The sequence below is a fragment of the Poromitra crassiceps genome, assembly GCF_964638095.1.
Source record: "Poromitra crassiceps genome assembly, chromosome: 18".
Lineage (NCBI taxonomy): Eukaryota > Metazoa > Chordata > Actinopteri > Beryciformes > Melamphaidae > Poromitra > Poromitra crassiceps.
In genome coordinates, this window is record NC_139636.1 from 22536603 (window position 1) to 22559834 (window position 23232).

A 23232-nucleotide genomic window follows, 5' to 3' on the forward strand; every position below is an offset into this window, starting at 1 on the left:
CTATTCAACTTGCTTTTGCGAACATTACCGGTAAATACAATTTATAATTACCACATTTGAACTGATCTGAATTCTCTAATTCAGAAGCATATCGTCTCCAACAGTGTTTTACCGTTCATGGTCAGTTGAAAGATTTAAGTCAGTTAACTTCTATCGAATAAAACGTACTTGAAAGACACTGAGGCAACAAACCACAAAATAGATCATTGTATCTCTGAATAAATGTCAAGCTGTCCCTATTGCTCATTCTTTTAAGTCGTGCCACTTTCAAGAAAGTGCAAGATAGGAAAAAAACAACCCCCATAATGCTTTGTTTCTAAAGATATACCAATTGAAGCGGTTTCCGTGCAGAAAGTGGGCTTTAAACAAGGTGGAAAATCACTGTGGTTTATGTCTTAATGTCAGTTTGCTTTATCTTCCTCCCCCAATAAAAAGGAAAGGAAGGGCCTGCCACCGTTTGTGCCCAAGGCTACAGCAGCGCTCTTTAGCATTTCCAGGCTGGGGGAAGAGTCACACCGCGGCCCCCCTCTGCACCATAGTGAGCTGGCCGGCTGTGGCAGCATGTGGACCAAAAGAGCACGGATAATCCCCTTACCTCTCCTCCTCGCCTCTGGCCACTGTACATCACCCCACAATCATGTTAGCCACAGACGCCCTCAGCCACAAGCGCAGCAGAGCACTTGATGCTTGTTGTTGCTGAGGTATAAGAAACAGACAGAGCAGCCCGAAACAACCTGTCCTCTTTTTTCCCTCTCCTTTGTTGTTTTTTCTACACTCAGAATCTAATTTGTGGGGAGCAGTGCAGATTGGATTGAGCTGATAAAGTGACTTAATTTTCCACAGTGGACTTTTCTCTGGTCTAACCTTTATGTCGAGCCCTGATGAGGTTGGGGCTTTCATGTACTGTGCAAACATGACTACAGTGTGCAGCCTGTCCTGCTGTTGTCTGTTATTGCATCTGACTGGTGGCAACATTACATACAGTGCATTGTTGGAGGGGAAGAAACATTCATATAAGTTGTATTAGACAGATGTGGACAGAAGGGCTTTCAAGTACTGGTACAGGAATTAATTTAAATATTTGTTCAAGTTTCTTCTTTAATATTAAGCAACAACATTATATAAGAAAATGACAATTTCATCAGTGCAATTTTTTTGATTTGATAAATTATAGTGCTAAGATCAACACTTTATGCTTGTTAGAATACTGTTGACAATGTACCACCCATCTAGGAAAAAATAAATAGTGTGTGTATATCTAGTGCGTACAAATTGAAAAATTAAATAAACAACCCACTAGTTTTAGTTTTTGCTATAGGCTGAAACAATTCGAGATATATGAAAAACTATAGGCTATATATTGATGCCTTAATAAACATTAGATGGATTCATAGTTTTAAGTTGAGTCAGGAAACTGCCACAGTCCTTTGTATTTGTCTGGCAGTGCTACACTCACACTTTCAAATTGGTCATTATAAATATCGGAATATTGGAAATCAATAATCCCCCTGATGTGGCACATTTGGCAACAACAGGAAACTATAATGGCCTTTTGCCTTGCTTAAATAAGAATTAAGAGAAAGGGGGGCTGTGTCCTGGATGCTGGCCGCTGTTTGATAAGAGGGATGGGAGGACTTGACGTCAGGAATCACAAACAAATGACCCCCATAAATAAGAGAGGAAAGCTGGCCGCTGTGCGAGCACAGCACAGCACAGCACAGCAGAGCACAAAGAAATTACACCCTCACTTCATTCACATTTGACAGACCTCTTCTGCACCAACAACCTCAACATGCCCATTTCAAGCGGCTCCACGTCCTCGACAAAGGGCATCCGCAGGGCAGCATCCGAGCTGGAGCGGTCCGACTCTGTAACAGTAAGGAACATCAACTGCTTCACTTTTCCAAGTTTGCATTTCAGACTCTATTGTGATAGGGACAGTCTTATATGATGAAAAGAGTTATATATCCAAAATGTTTAGAGGACCACCAAATGCGATTGTGTTACGCGCGGAGAGCTTCCCTTTCGAGCTCACCATTACGCAGCGGCGGTGTTGGTGCACACGTATTAGCGTATAGATATAGAGAAACACAATTATCTGTTAAAAATACAACGTTAGAAAAATAAAAATCATTGTGGCAAGTAGATTTCTGAGTGTTAGATGTGCCGTCGGTTTACTTGCCGTTCTAATGCGCATTTGGAGATGTAAAGCGCTCCTGTCTGGTATCCAAACGGATATCCAAAAAGCAAAGCCCACAACTATGGACTATAGATTATGTGTGCTCTGTCTGCGGGCAAAATGTAAGTGTTTACAGGAATAGCAGGAAGCTTCGACACGTGTGCAGGACTCAGGATTTTGGTTTCTCTTTTGGCACAGTCTCAGTCTCCAAGATTCGTCGGAAGGCGGCAGAGCTTAATTGAGGACGCACGAAAGGAGCGTGAAGCAGCCGCTGCAGCGGCAGAGGCGGCAGAGGCTAGCGAACAGATCGTGTTTGAGGAGGAGGATGGACAAGCTCTGGTCAACCTCTTCTTCACTATGAGGAACTCCAAGACACCTGCGCTGTCACGGGCGCTCAAAGTGTTCGAGGTATCACATACATGATTATATATGGATATAACAGTTTCATCGAGGACAACTGAATGAGTTTAGATTAAGATGTTTTAAAACGTATAAAAAATATAGATAGCTTCAGTGTTATTGACAATGTATTGGCTTATAATTGAATTACCAATTATAATTGATGATTTCATTTGCAAAAAAACAGTTAAATGCCATTCTTAAAATTAATACACCTGTTTGATACTCCCTGGAGTGCATTATTGAGGTGATTTATGTGAAAACGAACAGGTGAAAATGTTTTAATTGTGATTTATAATAACGAATATACAAAAAATACATAAATATATAAATATATCAATATACAATTTAAATTGAGGCTGGTAACTGGGGAGAATGCAGATCCTTTTGTGAACAAGCCATACCAGACCCAATTGTCATTGAACTGCAGCTTGGTTTCTGTTCCCCTAAATAAAAGCTACTTTCCTTTGTCATATGGCAAAGATGTGAGTGGCACATGTGTTGTCATGCATTTTACATTTTAGAGTCAGAGATCCCCCCCCCCCCCCAATCTCAATTAATATGGGGTTACTTGCAAAAATATTTGTGAAGCCAATGTATATACAGTACATACCACCACAGACACTTGTGTTCTACCCAGTTATCCCTCTCTCTCTCCCCATCAGCCCATATTTGACTATACACTGCTTATCAGTTTGGTGTGTTTATTGTGCTTCAGACATTTGAGGCTAAGATTCACCATTTGGAGACGCGACCATGCAGGAAGTCCAAGGACAGCCAGGAAGGCCTGGAGTACCTTGTCCGCTGTGAGGTGCACCTGTCAGATGTCGGCACGCTCATCAGCTCCATCAAGAGGATCGCGGAGGATGTCAAAACCACCAAAGCAGTCAAAGGTAAGGCCCTTTCACTGCTATTATTATAGAAATTCCTATGACATGAAATCCTACATTGATATTCAGTCTTTAGCAGAACTTATCAGAAAAAACATTGCCATTGAATTTCCCCGTTTTTGTTCTTTTCTTGACCAGTTCATTGGTTCCCAAAGAAAATAATAGAGTTGGACAAATGTCATCATCTGGTCACGAAATATGATCCAGATTTAGATCAAGACCATCCTGTGAGTAACTACGTCATCAACTGCCATATTATGCTAAGACATAAATTCTTATTACATGGCTTGTGTTGTGCCATGACATAGACATGTGATCTTATCTCAGTGTTGGGCGTGTTTGTTTTGGACAGGGCTACACAGACCCTGTCTACAGACAGAGGAGGAAGATGATTGGAGACATCGCCTTCAGATACAGACAGTGAGATACAATTTATCTTCATACCGTTCAGCCTTCCATTTGCAACCTTGAATATTCCTAGTTGTTGACATTCCGCTTATGCCTGTCCTTAGTGGGGAGTCAATTGCTAGAGTGGAGTATACAGAAGATGAGATTGGCACATGGTAAGGGCTGCTTTCATTTACCCTTATGCTCATTATTTTAATCCTTATATGCTAGCATTGAATTGCTACTCAGTCAAATCGTATGTGCATATGGAGACCATCAAGCAAAAACTCGTCGCTCACACTGAATCCCAATCCTCACTTGTTTTACTCTGAACCTGCCCTGCCCCTCCTCTGCCCTGTCAATATCAATGCCCCAACCCAACCGAATGCCCCCATTACCTCTCCAATGAGTCCGTTTCATAGCATTGTGTTTGTGAGTCAGAGGGTTATGATTTGCCTTTCATTGTGATTTGGTAAATTAGTTACAGATGGAGAGTGCTATCAAAGCATCTAGATACGATTACGATTACGAAAACTTTATTGTCCACAAGTGGAAATTCGTCTTTGGTTCCATCACAGACGATGTCTCAAAAGATAAAACACAACAATACACAAACACATGAAACACATGAAACATATGAAACAATGCAATTATGACAAAGAACCTGGCTAGAGATCCACAAAATGACCACACATCCACAAAACAGTCAACACACATTCATCCACACCGATGCACAAAAGTAGGCTACACCTCCCAATGCAGGTCAAAATTACAAATCATAGGTCTACGACCTATCCAATTCAAAAACAATTAAAAAAACATTCAGGAGAAGACCTGCTGTACAAAAAACCTCAGCAAAGTAAGAAATTAAAACACCACCCTATGCAGTATCTACCGCATCCTAGTTTTATTTATTGCCATGACAGCATCTGGGACAAAGGACTTCTTTGTCATCGGTAGTCATCGGTAGATAACAGCTTTAGATTGTCTGAGTGTTAAAAGAAAATGTCAGCGTGGGCTGAGAACTAAATGGCTTGACAGGGATTGTTTACAAGTGAAGGGATTGTCACTGACTCTTATCAAAAAGTAACATTGTTTTGGCTTGAACAGTGTAAAGTTATATCAGCCAGAAAGCTAGCACCTGTTACTAAAGCTGCCTTTCTGAAGATAGAATCTGGAGATACAGTCATAAATCTGACACATTTGTACTTCGAGAGAGATTTACACTGTTTGATCTTTATCGAAGCACTCTTTGTCATAATCTCAATCAGATTTTCCCACCATTTGTTAGGAGTTCCACTTCTCCAGGGACCACTACACCACTGCTTGCAAAGACGGTAAAACTGTCTTATTGAACAAAGGAAAGCATGAATGATCATGCAGTTATATGATCCTGATACTGTATAGGAGGGAAGTGTACTCAACCCTGAGGGACCTGTACGTCACCCACGCCTGCAGTGAACACCTCGAGGCCTTCCGCCTGCTGGAAAGACATTGTGGGTACAGTCCAGACAACATCCCCCAGTTGGAAGACGTGTCGCGCTTCCTCAAAGGTAAACACAGGATAAGAGATGAAAGGAAAGATTCATTCCAAAACACTACATTTTGGAAAGGTTTTGGCTACCTGAGATTCATCAGGCATTATTTGATTCATTGATTGATGAGCAAATGTCTTAAGATGACTCCCAACTTCAGTACTAACTTCATAAGAAAACCCCCAGTGAAGCAAGTGTTGAGTTAATAGATTATCCCCAGAGTTTGATTATATACCATTATATTCTCCCTTTCTTTCTTTCTTTCTTTCTTTCTTTCTTTCTTTCTTTCTTTCTTTCTTTCTTTCTTTCTTTCTTTCTTTCTTTCTCACACACACACACACACACACACACACACACACACACACACACACACACACACACACACACACACACACACACACACACACACACACACACACACACACACACACACAGAGCACACAGGGTTCCAGTTGCGTCCTGTAGCAGGTTTGCTCTCAGCCAGAGACTTCCTGGCCAGTTTGGCGTTCCGGGTGTTCCAGTGCACCCAGTACATCCGTCACCACTCCTCTCCTATGCACTCCCCAGAGCCGTGAGTACACCAGCCTGTGACCCTCATCACTGCATGCTTTCATCAAATCTTCTACCTTCTACATCTCTGTCGTCCGTTTCTCTGTCTGACTTTGTGAAACCATACCACTGTCCAAAGCTCCATAAACCTATGCCATACTCTAAACCAAAGCTCTCTGTATGTCCATCTGTCTGTCTGTCTGTCTGTCTGTCTCTCTCTCTCTCTCTCTCTCTCTCTCTCTCTCTCTCTCTCTCTCTCTCTCTCTCCCCCTCCGTGTCTTCAGGGACTGTGTCCATGAACTTTTGGGCCATGTTCCCATGCTGGCAGACCGGACTTTTGCCCAGTTTTCACAGGTGAGGATGAGATCAAGGTAATATCATTGAGGTTCTTATAGACTTTACAAGTCATTTATGTCCTGTGCTATTTTGCTCTGGTAACAGTGAATCTAATATTTGTTGTAGAGCATTGGTTTGGCTTCGCTGGGGGCTTCAGAGGAAGATATTGAGAAACTGTCCACGGTAAGTATCAATTCATCCAATTCCAAAACCACTTCTGTAAAATGTAAAATATCCATAAGTAATTGGATTTTCACACCGTTATATCTGCATTCTTCTCTACCACTCTCACTCCCTTTCTTTGTTGTCAGCTGTACTGGTTCACCGTGGAGTTTGGCTTATGTAAGCAGAACGGGGAGGTGAAGGCTTACGGAGCTGGACTGCTCTCTTCATATGGGGAGCTTGTGGTGCGTAAAAGCATGTTTTGCCTCATCTCTGCCTACATGTAGGCCTACTTTACGTCTCATCTCTGCCTACATGTAGGCCTACTCTCTCATCTCTACCTACATGTAGGCCTACTTTACGTCTCATCTCTGCCTACATGTAGGCCTACTCTCTCATCTCTGCCTACATGTAGGCCTACTCTCTCATCTCTACCTACATGTAGGCCTACTTTACGTCTCATCTCTGCCTACATGTAGGCCTACTCTCTCATCTCTACCTACATGTAGGCCTACTTTACGTCTAACCTCTGCCTACATGTAGGCCTACTCTCTCATCTCTGCCTACATGTAGGCCTACTCTCTCATCTCTGCCTACATGTAGGCCTACCCTCTCATCTCTGCCTACATGTAGGCCTACTTTACTTGACGTCTCATGTATTACAAAATGCAACATGGTGGAAGCCTGACGCTGCATCTTTGTTCCACCGTGCCAGCACTCACTGTCGGATGAACCAGAGAGGAGAGAGTTTGACCCAGAGGCCGCAGCAGTGCAGCCCTACCAAGACCAGACGTACCAGCCGGTCTACTTTGTTTCTGAGAGCTTTCCAGACACCAAGGAGAAGTTCAGGTACCGCGCCACACGCGTGTCTGTTTGCACTCTCACACACACATGCATGCAAATATCCCAAACATACACACAGACACACAGAGAGAGGGAGAGAGAGATAGGTTATGTAAGGACAAGGTTAGAGAAGAGCCAGCCAATGCCTGAGGCCATAAACTTTTGTAGGTCAGCCATCGCAGCCAGAAGACAGCTGTTACCAATGTATTCTTTCTTACCACGGCAAAACGCTGTAGTTTTACTTGGCGACCAGATCAAATGTTGCCCTGCAAAACAAGTAGCTTTACTGAGTGTTTTGACAGTATTTGGTCTCCAGTAGGATACTGCACATGCCATCTCGCCCATATTCGATGAGACAATATAGCCGTGGGAATGTTTGCAAAGACATAGTAAATATGAAGCAGAGTACACAATGAATATCATTACATTGGAGTGCTGATGGAAACAGGAAATTTCAGTGTCCTTGGAGTACCAAGTATGCATATATGGCAGACCAACTTCCTACTGGGGCCTCCAGCATGGGAAACCAAACATCTAGTCTACTAGTCAGGTAAAAGGGGAATTTCCCCTGGCTAAGTGACATATTTGGGTTTACAAAATCTCAGGCAGGGTAAGCTCAGGACATCATACTGCAGCAAGGATTCTTTGTTTGTGTGTGTGTGTGTGTGTGTGTGTGTGTGTGTGTGTGTGTGTGTGTGTGTGTGTGTGTGTGTGTGTGTGTGTGTGTGTGTGTGTGGGCTGACTAAATGGGCAAAAATGGCGAATTAGTGGCCTAAATGAGTCAACACTGGTTCAGCACCATGGAGAGCTCCATTCCCTAGCAACTGATGGAGCACACCTGAGCAGAGTTGGGGTCAGCCAACATGCTTGTTCGGAATGGGCCGATATGGCTGTGTGTGTGTGTGTGTGTGTGTGTGTGTGTGTGTGTGTGTGTGTGTGTGTGTGTGTGTGTGTGTGTGTGTGTGTGTGTGTGTGTGTGTGTGTGTGTGTGTGTGTGTGTGTGTGTGTGTGTGTGTGTGTGTGTGTGTGTGTGCGTGCGTGTATGTGTGCATGTGTGTGTGCGTGCGCGTGTGTCTGCGTGTATGCGTGCCCTTCGCATATCTCGAGAACCATTGCTAGGGACCCAAGGAAGTGCAGTGCCGGATGCATTTTGGACACGTTCAATATAGACTTTGAATAAACAAGTGAACAGTGAGCCTGCAACACTCAGCTCTGTCTGTGTGCAGCTGTTTGATATAAACACCATCACATCACAGTGGGGCGGGGCTTCAGGGCTTCAGTTAAACTGCCCCAGAGAGTACACACATGAGAAAAAAACAGAGGCATGAGCCAAAACTAGCCAATAGACCCTTTTCACGGGGGACATTTTGTGTCCCCCCCCCCCCCCCCCCCCCTCCCTACACACACACAGCTATATCGGCACGTTCCGAACAGGCATGGTGGCTGATCCCAACTCTGCTCAAATGTGTGCTCCATCTAAGCTAGCGAATCGAGCTCTCCATGGTGCTGAACCTGTGTTGACTCATTCACACCACTAATTAGCCATTTTTGCCCATTTAGTTGGCCCTAATGACCTAATTCAAAAATCCGGCCCTGTCACTGTCTGCTGACCCATGCCAAACATGAATACTGTCAGGCCAATGGTGGCTGAGGAAAATGAAACAGACACAGAGACACAGAGATACAGATACAGATACATACATACATACATACATACATACATACATACATACATACATACATACATACGTACATACGTACGTACGTACATACATACATACATACGTACATACATTCATACGTACATACATACATACATACGTACATACGTACATACGTACATACGTATAGTACGTATAGGTTTGCTCATTTATGTGCAAGATGCTCACCCTACACTATACATACCCAAGATTTTGCCCACTGCTCCCTGTGGCAGGTTGTATGTGTCAGGCATCAAGCGGCCCTTCTCTGTGAGGTTTGACCCGTACACCAGCAGTGTCGAGGTGCTGGACAACCCTCTGAAGATCCGGGGAGGCCTGGAGTCTGTGAAGGACGATCTGAAGACGCTGACAGACGCCCTCAGTGTTTTGGCATGATGATGCCCCTGCCCCCCCTCACCTGCCACCAGCTTGTCTGTAACCATCCCGCTGCTCTGTGCCGCTCCGCTCCGTGACGTCTGACGTGTGATGAGACCCATGTTTTCAAGTTCCTGTGCCCGTGTGCCGTACCTCCAGACTCCGGTATTAGCTTCTACTTATTATGAGTTGCTTGAAATGGCTTGCTTGGCTGGTTGACCATTAAAACCTCAACGCGGAGTGCAGGCAACGTTTCCAAAGATGTTTAACGCCTCACTGGGTGTGGATTAATTTGAACCGGTGATGTCAGTGTAGTAATGTGAAGAAATGAATGATGGGGTTGTACCCATTGGGTCATTCATGCTTTTTTCTTCTTCAATATAATACAGACAATTGGTACTTGGTGATTGTGCTTTCATGTGCTGTACAAAGTATTGTTAGACCCAAATGCCATTCATGTTTCTAAAGCCAACCTATGTTGTGTCAAAATCTGAACCAAATCAAAGGGAATTGTGATCATCAAATGTATTAAAAGAAGACTTAATGGTATGGTATCATTATTTTTTTAAATAAATCTAATGTTATAATGGGAATAAAATGTATATTTTAATGATATAATACAACTTATTTTATTCAAAAAACAAAATCTACTCCTTCTATGTATGTAAAAGGGTTTATTTATATTCCAAATATGTGAATTTGGTATATATTACCTCTTGTTTGCTGTTCTGGATTTATGCAAATTTCGTCTTGCAATGCAAATGCATCATATATATATGAACTGTCGGTTGTAGTGCTTTGGTAGAAACTACCAAATAATAAATTATAGCACATTAGCATAACTTTTGCTGTCATATTTTAATGAATCAAGGCCTATCTAATCTCTGCAAACACAACTGTTGTGAATAATTGTACTTTTCTTTGTTTATTCTAAGCTCGTCTCGTGTCTTATCATTCATTAAATTATCATTGGCCACACGATATATTTAAAGGGATCTTAGGCTGTGTCTGCCACAAGAGGGCGCAGTCCAGTAAGATGTCCTGTTCTCATTCATGCTCAGCCCATTAAAGGAGTAAATCTTCTTTATGCCTCCAACCACAATGGGCTATTTTGCAATCGTAACATTATGAGATGTAAAACTAAACAAGCTAATAAACATTTGAATGACACAAATAAACTTCTGGACAGAAGATGGAAGAAAGCTTAAAGGAACACTCCGCCCATTTTCAACCAGCTTTGTATCATTAGAACATCAGTAGTATATCAGAAAACTGTAAACTGTTTTGAAGTCTGTCATTTAATATGACAGTTATTGAGTGTAGCCTCCTGGCCTAAGAATTTCAAACGAGTGTACTTGTGCAACCGGATGAGTGACAATAAAGATCTTGAATCTTGAATGTCAGTGTTATTAAATCAATGGTTTGCCTTTAGAGAGATGGTTTGCTTTTAAGTTTAGTGCAGAAAGACCATGAGAAAGACCTTCTGCTGGCCTCCACACTGGTAAGAGGTGTGTTGGTTCTTGATTGAAAGCGAGAAAAAGCCAGCACACTAATCAATGTCCCTTCACAGGTTTATTCCATCATCTGGGCAAATCAACAACTGACATTTCAGCCAACAGTTCTTCTTCTTCTTCTTCTTCTTCAGCGTTGACTGAAACGCTTTGCTTTGCCCAGATGATGGAATAAATCTGTGAAAGGACATTTAGTGTGCTGGCTTTTTCTCCACTTTTAGACTTTGTTTTTGCCTTGCACCTGAGTTTTTTATCGGTTCTTTGAGTGTGCTCGCTACTGGTGAGGTTGGTTCTTGATTGAGACAGAAGTGTCAGTGTGCCACCCTGAGGCCAAGCCTGGCTCCTGACCAACTGAGTCCTGTGCATTGTTCTCCAACCTGCTGCTGAGAGCCCCAGACAAACAAAGGGAGCTTCTGCAGAGGGCCACTAGGTGTCAGCCTGAAGACACACACCTTTTGCAGAAGCCATATACTCATACAAGGAAACCCTCATACAAAAAAAGTGAATGTGCTTGCCTATAATGTCAAATCAGATTTTCCAGCTCATTTTCTCCCACCCTAGTATAGACTATTGTGAAATTGAAGCTCATGCTACGTCGACATAAAAGACAGTGAGTCAGTGTGTGTGATCCACAGTGTATGAATCATGTATTAACGGCTGTGGTCATTTTCTAAGTGTGAACAACCAGTGTCATCTGTCAATATTGATGCTCCTGTTCTCACTGCATGAACTCCTGTTTCCCCATTCACTCAACCACCCACCCACCCACCCACCCATCATCCATGATCCATCCATCCATCTCTCATCATCTCCCCCTTTCTCTTCAGATGTTGCTCTCATCCTCACGTTTTGAGACCATCATGATCCATGTCTGTCTGTAGTACCTTGGCCATCTGCTCGTCCTCTGGGACAGACTGAGTTGGCTCCTCCCAGGTGTATAGCCTACTACTCCATTCAGAAGTGATGGGAACATCTTCAAGCTTCACTTCAATGTCACACACTCAGCAGCATTTGAACCCAGTGACTACTACATGCCCCAAATGCCGAACTTGAGTCAGAGCAGAGCCATCGGAGACCTTGGCCAGATTCGTTCCACACTAAAATGTTAACCTTAATTACAGGAGGGCGGAGACATCATTGACATTTTAGTCCTTGGGGTCTGAGGAATTCCATCCCTGTCCAGTCTGTGTGTCCCGTGTGTAAACATTGTGATTGTAGGTTACAGTGCGTAAACGTGGAAAATGCCCGTGGAATTGTTCCATATTGTGTGACTCTCACTCTCTCCCGCCTCGCTTTTGCTCCCTTTACGCACTTTTCCATAAAACGTCGCTGGACCACTTTTTATTTTTTTGTACCGTCGGTGGAGAGGAGAGGAGGAGCAAGGGGGTGGGGGGTAGGGGGCAAGGGGCGTGTTTTGGTATATAATACTTCTCCCTGAGAACTTTTGCCTGTCGCCTGGTCTTTGGGACAGCTTCACACACATCATCTCTATAGCCTCACCAACTGGGAAACTAACTCACCTCGTCACCTGCAACCTCCTGCAACCAAATAACCACCACCTAACCCACCAACGCTTTTGACTACTGCCATCTGACATGGAGACCCAGCAAAGAAACGGACACCACTCACTTTGCCACACCTGCCGAAGAACGGAAAACAGCAGAATGAAGGTAACCAACGGAGACAAATAGTTGTATACTCTCCGGTTGTGCGGTGCGGGCATTAAAAGGCGCACTGCAGGCGTATTAGCAATCTTTCCTTGTTGGCGGCTGTACACTGAAGTCGCCGCTTCGGGCTGGGCAGATGTGTTGCTTGCACCCCTTTTTGTGCAATTTGGGAAGCTGGATATCTTTTCTTTGCATGCAGCAGAATACGCATGACGCATAGAACCGTGGAGTGCGCCTAAAAAGCTTTGCGCCATGTGTGCAACAGGTTGCTGTGAGAGAGTAAATTGAGTTCAGGGGCATTTTATTTGTATTTTCTTATTTTATTTCTAGTTGTGCGCCCGGTTCTCTGGACTCGGAGCAAACAGCTGGGCGGAAGATAGGGGGCGGTATGTCTGTGGTCACGGCGCTCAGCTCAGGGTGAGCAAGGGGAAAATATATGCTGAGTCTGGCTTTTGAGATAGTTGACTATTGAGCAGCCGGTCTTGCAACTTGTTGAGGGTTGTGTAAGAGTGACAGCCAGAGATAGCCTGCTGTCACCCCCCCCCCCCCCCCCCCCAGAATAAGCAATTCTTCCAGGTGCAAAACAGTGACAAGGGTTGTGGATGAAAACTGAGAATAGTCTTTTTGAGTTGGCAGGTCAGTGCATTAGAGAATAGCACATTTTACTGGACATAGTACATCTTGTACAGGCGTGCATAAGCATGCATACAGAATGGCTCCCCATATAACACACTGACAGGCAAAAACTCCATCAGACTTTACAGCTGTAAATTGAGAAATATGTTTCTCCCTGAAGGGGTTTCTTGCAGAAATGTGAGGTTACTGTGAGGTGACTTCGCTGGACCGAGTCTGTGCTGTGTGTAACCACGTTGCTGTTTCTCCCTGCAGGTCAAGAAGATGTCTTCGTCCAGTCATGCGCTGCTGTTTGCACTGGCCCTGACGTTCTACAGTGTCCAAATGGCCTCGGCAGAGACGCTGTGTGGGGGAGAGCTAGTGGATGCGCTGCAGTTTGTCTGTGAAGACAGAGGCTTCTACTTCAGTAGGTTCTTCTAAGTCATTAACTCTTTTTATTTTTTGATTGGTCAAAATGGATTTGCATTTTATTTGCAACTAGTGTTTCGAGTTTGCTTATTGGTCCCTGCACGCCTTCATGCGCGCACATCTGTTTGGATAGCTGAGACTATCTCTCACTCTGTGGTTGTGTGGTATGCGTGTTTGGTATTTTGTATGCTCTGTTCCACGCACTCGCTCACTCTATCCAGATCCAGAGAGGGAGAGAGAGAGTGTGTGTGTGTGTGTGTGTGTGTGTGTGAGAGAGAGAGAGAGAGAGGGAGAGAGAGAAAGAGAGGCAGGGGCCTATTATAGCCAGCTGTGCGCCTGTATGTGTCTCAAGTGCTCGTCCTGGCTGCTGTGCTGAGTGGGCGCATTCTGCCTCTCCGGTCCATATATACCTCTGATTGCATATGAAAGGGCGGCGAGCTGTGAAGGCACACACGACTCAATGCGACACAATGGGACGCTTGTTTACCAGTGCATTCCACGGGGAAAAGTAATAGCACCCCAAGAGGCAAACCAGTCACCTCAGCACCAATGTTCCCAGGCCAGGCGACCAGAGTGGTGATTCAGGGAGGGGAGAGGGGGGTGATGTCAGGTTAACTCTTTTGACAGAGGGAACATCATTAACATCAATGATCATCATTGATCCCATTGTGGTAATTATGGAAATAGCTGTAATCATGTAATATCCTTAGGTGAATGCATTGTCCTTACTGTTAATCCTGTTAAAATGCATAATTGATGGCTTTTGCTTTACTCAACACTGACCAATGACTGACTGACTGATTGATTGACTGACACACACCCCTTCCACGGTCACCAGTCACAACCATAGATCTTTCTTCCTTCCTTTCTTCCTTCCTTTCTTTCTTTCTTTCTTTCTTTCTTTCTTTCTTTCTTTCTTTCTTTCTTTCTTTCTTTCTTTCTTTCTTTCTTTCTTTCTTTCTTTCATTCATTCATTCTTTCTTTCGTTCTTTCTTTTTAATATTAGCTATGTCCCGCCCACTGCCTTTGACTGACAGACAGCTTCTTTGTGCACTGCTTGACACAGAAGCGTCCCTCCAATCAGAAAGATCATTATCCAATTCGGGCCGACATAGATGTGCTCCCCCCTCCTCCTCCTCCCCCTGATTCATCCTCTCTGTCTCTCTCTCCCCCTCTCTCGCTCTCTCCCCCCCCCCCCCTCTCTCTCTCCCCTCTCTCTCATGTTCCTTTTCCTGCAATCAAATCTGGCCTTCCCCTCTCATGAGATTTCTCCTACATTGTGTGGGGTGCAGGACTTCAAACAAGGCCTTTATTGATCGTGGATAGTGTGTGTTCCCCTGTGCAACATCCTCCTAACCCCCTCCACCCCCTCCTCGCCTTATTCTCCTATATACTGCTTTCTCTCTCGTCTAGCTCTCCTCCTTTTTTGTTTTGCATTCTTTTCCTCTGTTTTGACCCTCACACACCCTCCCTCCCTCCCCCCCCCCCCCCTCTCTCTCTCTCTCCTTGGATCCTTTTTCCTGCTCTTTCTCTCTACCTCATTATCTCTGTTGCCCCTCCCCCCTCTCTCACCCCTCATCCTTTTTATTTCTGCTGACTTGGCACAAAGGACAAGGTCACAGAAGAGTGTCCATTTTATGTGTTTACTCGCCCCAAAGGTCTGTCTTAGAGCTTTAGCGGGCCCTGTCATCGCTCTTCTTTTTCTTGCCGGGACAGGGTGTTTACTTGTGTGTTCCCTCATTAAAGGACTTCCAGATAGGCCTAATCAGATTATCCTCTACAAACAAAAAGATTTGTTTTGCCGTTGGGCCATAGATTGTCTTTTATCCTCTTTGTTCAATGGACTGACGTGACTGTCAAAGTAATCCTGCGAAAACAACCTCAATGCATCATCGCTGCCAGGGTTGTGTTTAACGTGTTAGTTTGCGTACAGCGGTCAGACAGTTTAGGCCTTATTTGCACCTCTCCTCATGGCCTCCGTTCCCTCCCTGTGTCTCTCCTCAGGTAGGCCAACCAGCAGGACCAACAATCGGCGCTCCCAGAACCGTGGGATCGTGGAGGAGTGTTGTTTCCGTAGCTGCGACCTCAACCTGTTGGAGCAGTACTGCGCCAAACCCGCCAAGTCCGAAAGGGACGTGTCGGCCACCTCTCTACAGGTCATACCCGTGATGCCCGCACTAAAACAGGTACGCGCCAGTATGGGAACCCATGCCAGACCTTGGCTCTATCTGGCCTCCTCATCTCCCCCTGCGCTTCGCCCCTATGCCCCTGTCAGCTGAGCGCAGACCGAAACCCGTGCGAGGACATGGTTATCTCGTTAAATGGCCGACGGTAAGCAGTTACCTTGCACACAAAGTGCTGACCGTCGTGGAAAACATTGAGGCAATCGCAGCAGAATATGTTCTGGAGGCGTTAGTGCGGAGGCAGGGTCACACTCGCAGACTTGAATGTGTGTGTGTATGTGTGTGCATGTGAATGTGCACGCGTGCCTGAGTTTGTGTATTTGTGTGTGTGTGTGTGTGTGAGAGAGAGAGTCGGTGAGAATGTGGAGACTGCTGGTCCGGAACAAAACAGTACATTCTGAGTTTGTGATTATTCATCACGGAACACTAAGCACACAGAAACACCTGACCTGTCCGTCTGAGCCTCTTTGAAATATCTCACAAACATGGGAGGAAATCGCCAAAGCATTTTAAGTCTTTTTCCCTCAGAGTCACAAGTCTCGGCTAATGGCCGCGCGTTCCAAAGCCTCTTAAAAAGAACCTTCAGTCTTGCCCTCACATTGAACCAGAAAGCTGCTCTTTTTTTTAACCAGGCGAAGAATCAATTTCATTGGCGTGAAATGTCTAGTAGTGATGCAAACAAAACAAGAAAAACACACATCAGACACGTTGCAAATGTCAGCAGCAGAGAAATCCCTCTGTCTCCTATGCAGACACACACGGAGCCTGCCGGGGAATGAGTTAGGACATGTCCCCAGTTGGTCCGGGCAGGGAGAGTTGATGGGTACAGCCTGTGCTGAGGGCCAGCTGTTCCTAGGCTATTGAGCAGGCCTGGAGGGGGGGGGGGGGGGTAAACACTTCAAGTGGAGGGACCAAAACAAGCCATTCAGACAGACAGACAGAGCACTGGCTACTCACGCATCAATTCTAGCTCTAGCCGTGACCACTCCCACTCGCTTCCCCTGGCTGCCCGGTCGGCGCTGTCGCGTCACACAGAGTGTGTTGTGTCAGTGAAGAGGTTTTGAAACGTGCCTGTGTGCGTCGTCGCTCCGCTCGGTCTGTCGGGGGGTGAGTCGGTTTAGCGGCTCGTCGGGGGGGGCGAACAATGACTTGTTCCTCATATGTATATGAGGGGAGTGACCGCCCTTTCCTTTTGACAGTATGTTAAAGAGGCTGAACTAAGCACTTGTTGACAGCTTCTTTCAGTCGAGGAAATCAAAACAAGGACAAGTCGGAGGCGAGGCGAGTCTCTGTTATGACGCTCGGCGGTTTGAGAATGACATTTGATTTCCACTCCGCGCTGACCCCAACAATGACCGAATGTTTTCTCCAAATAAACAAGGCTTTCCTCTGTTGTAATAACCACTTGCACAGTATCTTATCAGCCCTAATTAACTCCCTATTTTCCCTTTTTTCCTCCCCCCCCCACAACCGACAATAGGAAGTCCCAAGGAAGCAGCATGTGACCGTGAAGTATTCCAAATACGAGGTGTGGCAGAGGAAGGCGGCCCAGCGGCTCCGGAGGGGCGTCCCCGCCATCCTGAAGGCCCGAAAGTACCGGAGGCAGGCGGAGAAAATCAAGGCCCAGGAGCAGGCGGACTTCCACAGGCCCCTGATCAGCCTGCCCAGCAAGCTGCCTCCCGTGCTGCTGCCCACGGACAACTATGTCAGCCACAAATGAGCCCGCCCGCCCTGCCCTGCCCTTTGCACAGACAAGTTTGGAGGGAGAAAAAAACAAGACTATAGGGGATTATAGCTTTGTCTCTGACGTCATTTCTGTGGCAGTCCTCTTTGACCTCCCCTGCCCTGTCCGAGCCCACCAGTCCCTCCCCCTGCTCTCATCTACTACTCCTTGACCCCCTGCCCCTCTGTAACGCCCCCCCACCCCACACCACCACCACCACCACCACCACCACCCTCCGGCAACACAAACATGCCTTCACATTCTTCCTGTCTCTCAACTCTTTCGGCTCCCTCTCTCTTTCATTCACTGACACAAAAGGCACAAACACAAACGATGAACAAAAAGTTAACAATTCGGCTGAATGCAATTCAGGTGGATCCTTAAGTAAAAGAGAAAAGGAAAGGGAGAAAAGAAGATGAAAGAGATCTATGGCCTGCAAGTGTCAAGAGGACACCCGGCGCGGAATGTTTTTTGTCCTCGTGGAAGACAACAGAAAAGTGACGAGCAGCTTGCATGAAAGAATCCATTCCACACTTTCCTGAGGCAAAAAAGAAAATCTCTTGTTAGTTCTTTTTTCTTATTAGTTTGCACCTCTAACTATAAAGGGACTTCCACACTGTAAGGAATTATTTTGTAAAATTAGATTCCTGTTCCAGCACCTTTTAATCACAAACAAAAAGCAGAAAAGAGTCTGCAAAATTGCACATTGCCACGGATTACGTCAAAGTAAAGAAAAAAAAAGGCACTATTTTTTTATGAACAATGAACGTGTAGCTTAAAAAAATGTCATGGTGCTAGCTTTGGGAATGGACTCAAAGAAGAGATTGAAAAGCACGTTTTTTTTTCTTTGAATGAATATTAAAACTTTCCGTTTTAAGGAAAGTGGACTTTAAAAAATAAAGGATATGGGGGAGCTCCTGGCAGTGGCAATGAAAAGGGGGAAGTGTCACTGAGAGAAGAGTGGGCTGTGTTAGCGCCCTGGGCTAACAGCGAGTGCTAGCGGCTGCTCATCACTAGCTTGTCCGCGTCAAGCGGCAAGGGGGGACCTGAGAACCCGCAGGCCCCGTGCCTCCCCGGTCCCCCTGAGGCCGCGGGGGACGGGGAGCGCGCGCGGGGACACAAACGGGACACCGTGGACCGCCCGGATTGGGACAGTACTACAGTTCTGGGACAGTGCTTCCTGTTTGCCGTGGCTCTGCAGACTGCTCCGACAGGAAGAGACGTGGCGTGGACACACACAGAGCGAGTGGGATAACGATGATTCTATTTTATTTTGTCTTTATTTTTCTGTTTTCTTTTCATATCAATGTTTCAATGGAAAAAAAAGGAAAAACCCCGTCAGTTTCTGGTACCGTGACATTCCTGTTTTGCAAGTTAGAAATTTTTTGTTTTGTTTCCATGGTTATTGTTATAATGTTATTTTACAGTTCTAAAGAAAGGCACAAAATTCAATTCAAAGGGAAAAAACAGCAATAATGTCAACTAACATTTTATTTTTATTGTATATCAGTAGTATTCACATGCTTTTGCCTGAAAACAAATACTTGAATATATATATATAAATATATATATAAAAATATAGATATATAATTAGTTTCCAGGGACGTTGTGTTATTTTCCTTTAGTCTGAGCTGTATCTTGCGTAATGAGCCGCCAAGCTTTTTTGTTTGTTTGTTGAAATACAAATAAGGGCACTGTATAAAGGCATTATTTATTTTGTTATAAAAATATATTTGAAAAATTGGTCCAAATAATATACGTAGCACTGATGCTCAACTGACGGATTTATTTTGTATGATCTCTTTTTTTCCAATTGGAGTTGTAATGCTTTTTTGTAGATGCTTTGTACCAAAAATATTTCCTTTTTTTTTTTCTTTTTTTTTTTTTCCGTTTGCCATAGTTACTTTAAATTAATATTTTAACAGCAGCATAGCCTGGATTGCTTAGGCATGTTATGTCACAGAAATAGGCACATACTCTGAATACGCTGGTCTGCATGGAGGTTTCAGAAGCCTGGCAAGGTATTCTGTTAAAAGGAAAGCATCCATGAGTGGCTTCCTGATATTGGAAAATAACTGCTCAACATTGATTGTACTCAGCCCACTATGTTTTGAAGCCACTTTAGTATTGATGGCGGGGGAATGATCAGTCCTTCATTAAATCATGTCTTTGTAATTGTGCATGGTGTCCTATGATCTTCTAAGGAGCCTCTTTTTTTGTTAATGTGCCAGTGCCATTGATTTTTTGTAGTGTGTTGGTTGGGTCGTGTGGCCATAAATGTTCGGTCAGTTGTAGATCCAAGGTAGCTTCCATGTGACTTAAATCGGTCGCTGTGTGGGTGCCCTAACTGGAGGCGATGATGTCACAATGACGCCAGTAGCTGTCAAAGGTCACCAAAAGGTCACTGTCCATCATAGAGAGCACGATTGCTCAACTCCTCACTGTCCTCCCCTTCTCTCTCTCTCTCTCTCTCTCTCTCTCTCAAAACAAGTTTAACCTCTCTCTCTCAGACTCTGCGTTAGTACAAGACAATGCCCCAGATCTAATAATACAGTATCTATCTGCATTTGTATGCAAGGGGGGGAGCTGTGAGACTCCTGCTCGCCCCTTCCCATTGTCCATCCATGATGTATTTGATGAAGGGCTACCACACGGAAACCGTTTGCGAAGCAGTCAAAACACTCAGGAAGCTGTGCTCTCTGAGGGAGATGTGGAGTACGAGTGTGAGGGATGACGTAGTCCCGTAGCGGGAGGGATGACGTAGTCCCGTAGCGGGAGGGATGGCGTGGTCCCGTAGTGGGAGGGGATGACGGCTGAGGTTGTTAGCCGTCACCTGGCCACAATGACACAGCTCTCCATGGGACACACACCACTGAAGCCCCGTGTCATTGTTGTGTCACATTGTAGTTTCCTCTGTTGTGTCACGCTTTAGCCCATCAAATGGAGACTTAATGGATACTCACCGTGCTGCGGTGGACAGTCCAGCCCAATACTTTATCCTGTCCTCTCCCCTCAACCGTCAGAGGGATCTCAATTAGCAAGCCTACGTCCTGTCTCTGATTATATTCCACTTCAGTTGTGCAACAAAGCAGTGCAATTATTATTATTATTATTATTATTATATTATTATTATTATTATTATTATTATTATTATTATCGGAGATTCCCCCTGATGGAAATCCTGTTTTCAGACAGTGACAATACAAGTTTATATTTTCTATTTTATTCTATGTTTTCCTGCTAGGACTGCATTCATTCACTATTGTAATGTTCCAACAGGCTACTCTAGTGTTCATTTGAATGGCGTGAAAGACAACCACTTCTTTTCGCTGAATATGAAGGGATATCTCGCCGAGCAATGGCGACTTTTTTCTATGTCAGTAGCTCACTCAGCCTGTGTGTATTTTATTGATTTAACCTCTGCACGCTAGAACGTCCGAAATGCACAATTCATGTACTTTCATTTTTAATATCAATAAAAGAAAAAAACATTTTATCAAACATACAATGCCTTAAAGATTCCTTTCACTGCTCTTCTTCACGGGTGTTAGCAGCCGCCCGCCACTGGGTGTGTATGCGCAGGCCGCATGTGTGTTTATGCTTTTTTTCCAAGTGTGAGTGAACGTGAGAATAAAACGGGGAGAAGTGTGGCGCTTAGGGGCCATTTTTGAAAATCTTTTTATATCATTTAAACCCTATGTGCTGTGTAAATGATTTAGTGCATCTCCCTCCAGGCCTTACAAAGAATCTCCCAGCTGCTTTTAGCACCCTCTCTCTTGCTCTCACCCACGCTCCCCTCTTTCTTTCTTTCTCTCTGTCTCTCTCTCTCTCTCTCTGCCTGCTTGCCTGTTCATCTGTCTCTCTCTGTCTCTCTAGCCGTGTTCGGAATGTTTCACTCACTCACTATTCCCAATGTAGTGTTTATCATATAGTGAACTATATGGGAAATGAATCAAACGAGTTTCAGACACTACCTCACTCTTCTTCTTTGGTAAAACATGATCGCATTGCATTGTGGTATATGGGAGAAAATAGGGTACATTCGCTGGACACTAGAAATTGCAGTGCGGGTATTTTATAGTGGACTATACAGTGAATCAAATTAACATTTGAGAATTCGGACACTAGATAAAACAGGGCGAACACACCCCATACAGTCCATTATTTATTTATTAACCAGCTCAGTGGCCTTGTGGTTTGAGTGTCCGCCCTGAGACTGGGAGGTTGTGAGTTCGATCCCCGGCCGAGTCATACCAAAGACTATAAAAATGGGACCCATTTGCCTCGCTGCTTGGCACGCAGCATCAAAGGGTTGGAATTGGGGGGTTAGATCACCAAATGATTCCCGAGCGCGGCGCACGCTGCCGCTCACCGCTCCCCCAGGGGATGGGTCAAATGCGGAGAACAAATTTCGCACACTCAGGTGTGTGACAATCGTTGGGACTTTACTTTACCTTATTATTTGTGTAACGTTTTGAACAGGGCTTCTCTCTCTCTCTCTCTCTCTCTCTCTCTCTCTCTCTCTCTCTCTCTCTCTCTCTCTCTCTACCTGCCTGTCTGTCTGTTTGCCTGTCTGTCTCCCTCTGTCTGTCTCTCCCTCTCTTTCTCTCTGATGGGCAAGGTGTGCCAGCACTCACAGAGTGGCAAAGTGATCAGTCACCGACAAAACATGAGCTCCTCAGTGCTCCCTCCTCAGTGCTCCCACTCTGCAAGTCTCACTGCCTCTCACATCGACGCATTCATTCCTGCATCCTTCCATCCTCCAGTGGCTTGCTAACTACTGGCACAAGCTCCATTTCAGAGGCTAAGTTTAACAACCGACATGTCTCAAATTATCGCAAGCGTATTCTTAAAATGGCACGACCTTACATTGTTGACGTGCACACACATACCCACGCAGTACGCACTGTAGATCTCTGTTACTGGTCAGATTACAGCGTGGTATCTTTGTTCCCAGAATTGATTTGTTCTTTTTTGGATACTGGGGGTCATCTTGGTGCAGCAAAGTTTATTGTAGACTCGCTGTGCTTTTGTTTTATGGCGCGGTGAATGTGAGAAGTGAGAGACGAAGTGGAATCTCATTTTGCTTTGGCTTGATTCATACAGCATAGTGATGAGATGCACATGTGTTGCTTCTGGGAAAGGGGACAAGCTGGTGCGCTCCCATTGGTGAGGAGCACTGTGTCCCGTGTTTTATGCTCATAAACTGCTCAATTACCTTTGCCTGTCTCATGAAACCTTATTGCCTCACTAAGGAGTCCATCCCCCTACAGGAGAGGAAAACACTCCGCTGGAAGTGTGTGCCGTCCAAAATAACCCATTTATGAAGCATGACTGGTGGCTTGCCTTGCACAAGTACACCCACAAACATGCACACACACGCACGCGCACGCACACACACACACACACACACACACACACACACACACACACACACACACACACGTGCACTCGCACAGCATCGTCACTATCGAGCAATATAATTGGGCTTACAGCTGACATTGCTTCATTGACAAGTGCATTATTAGTGCCATTGGCTTGGCCATGTCTATTGTAATGAGACCCCTGACATGATCATGATTATCTAGTCCCCAATCAAATACTTAGTCTCACAGGATGCCTCTGGTATGGACAGGTGTGTGGTGTGTGTGTGTGTGTGTGTGTGTGTGTGTGCATGCATGTGTGTGTGTCTGTGTGTGCGCACACGCGCGTGCGTGTGTGTGTGTGTGTGTGTGCGTGCATGTGTGTGTGT

At 45.0% G+C, this 23232-nt stretch overlaps 2 protein-coding genes across 2 annotated transcripts; both read left to right on the plus strand.

Moving 5' to 3' along the window:
• Positions 1-1792: 1792 nt before the first annotated feature.
• On the plus strand, positions 1793-9376 carry th (tyrosine hydroxylase; the record flags this gene model as incomplete). Its single annotated transcript, XM_083654541.1, has 13 exons — positions 1793-1876; positions 2384-2587; positions 3297-3471; positions 3607-3695; positions 3821-3888; positions 3981-4031; positions 5263-5408; positions 5826-5961; positions 6224-6293; positions 6402-6458; positions 6587-6682; positions 7153-7286; positions 9217-9376. The coding sequence occupies 13 exons, from the start codon at positions 1793-1795 to the stop codon at positions 9374-9376; spliced, it is 1470 nt and encodes a 489-aa protein (XP_083510667.1).
• A 3042-nt stretch (positions 9377-12418) lies between these two features.
• On the plus strand, positions 12419-17477 carry igf2b (insulin-like growth factor 2b; the record flags this gene model as incomplete). The annotated part of the gene is made up of 4 exons (XM_083654215.1): positions 12419-12536; positions 13422-13572; positions 15579-15760; positions 17238-17477. Exons 1-4 carry the CDS (start codon positions 12462-12464, stop codon positions 17475-17477), a joined length of 648 nt encoding a protein of 215 aa, XP_083510341.1. The 5' UTR covers positions 12419-12461.
• Positions 17478-23232: the final 5755 nt, after the last annotated feature.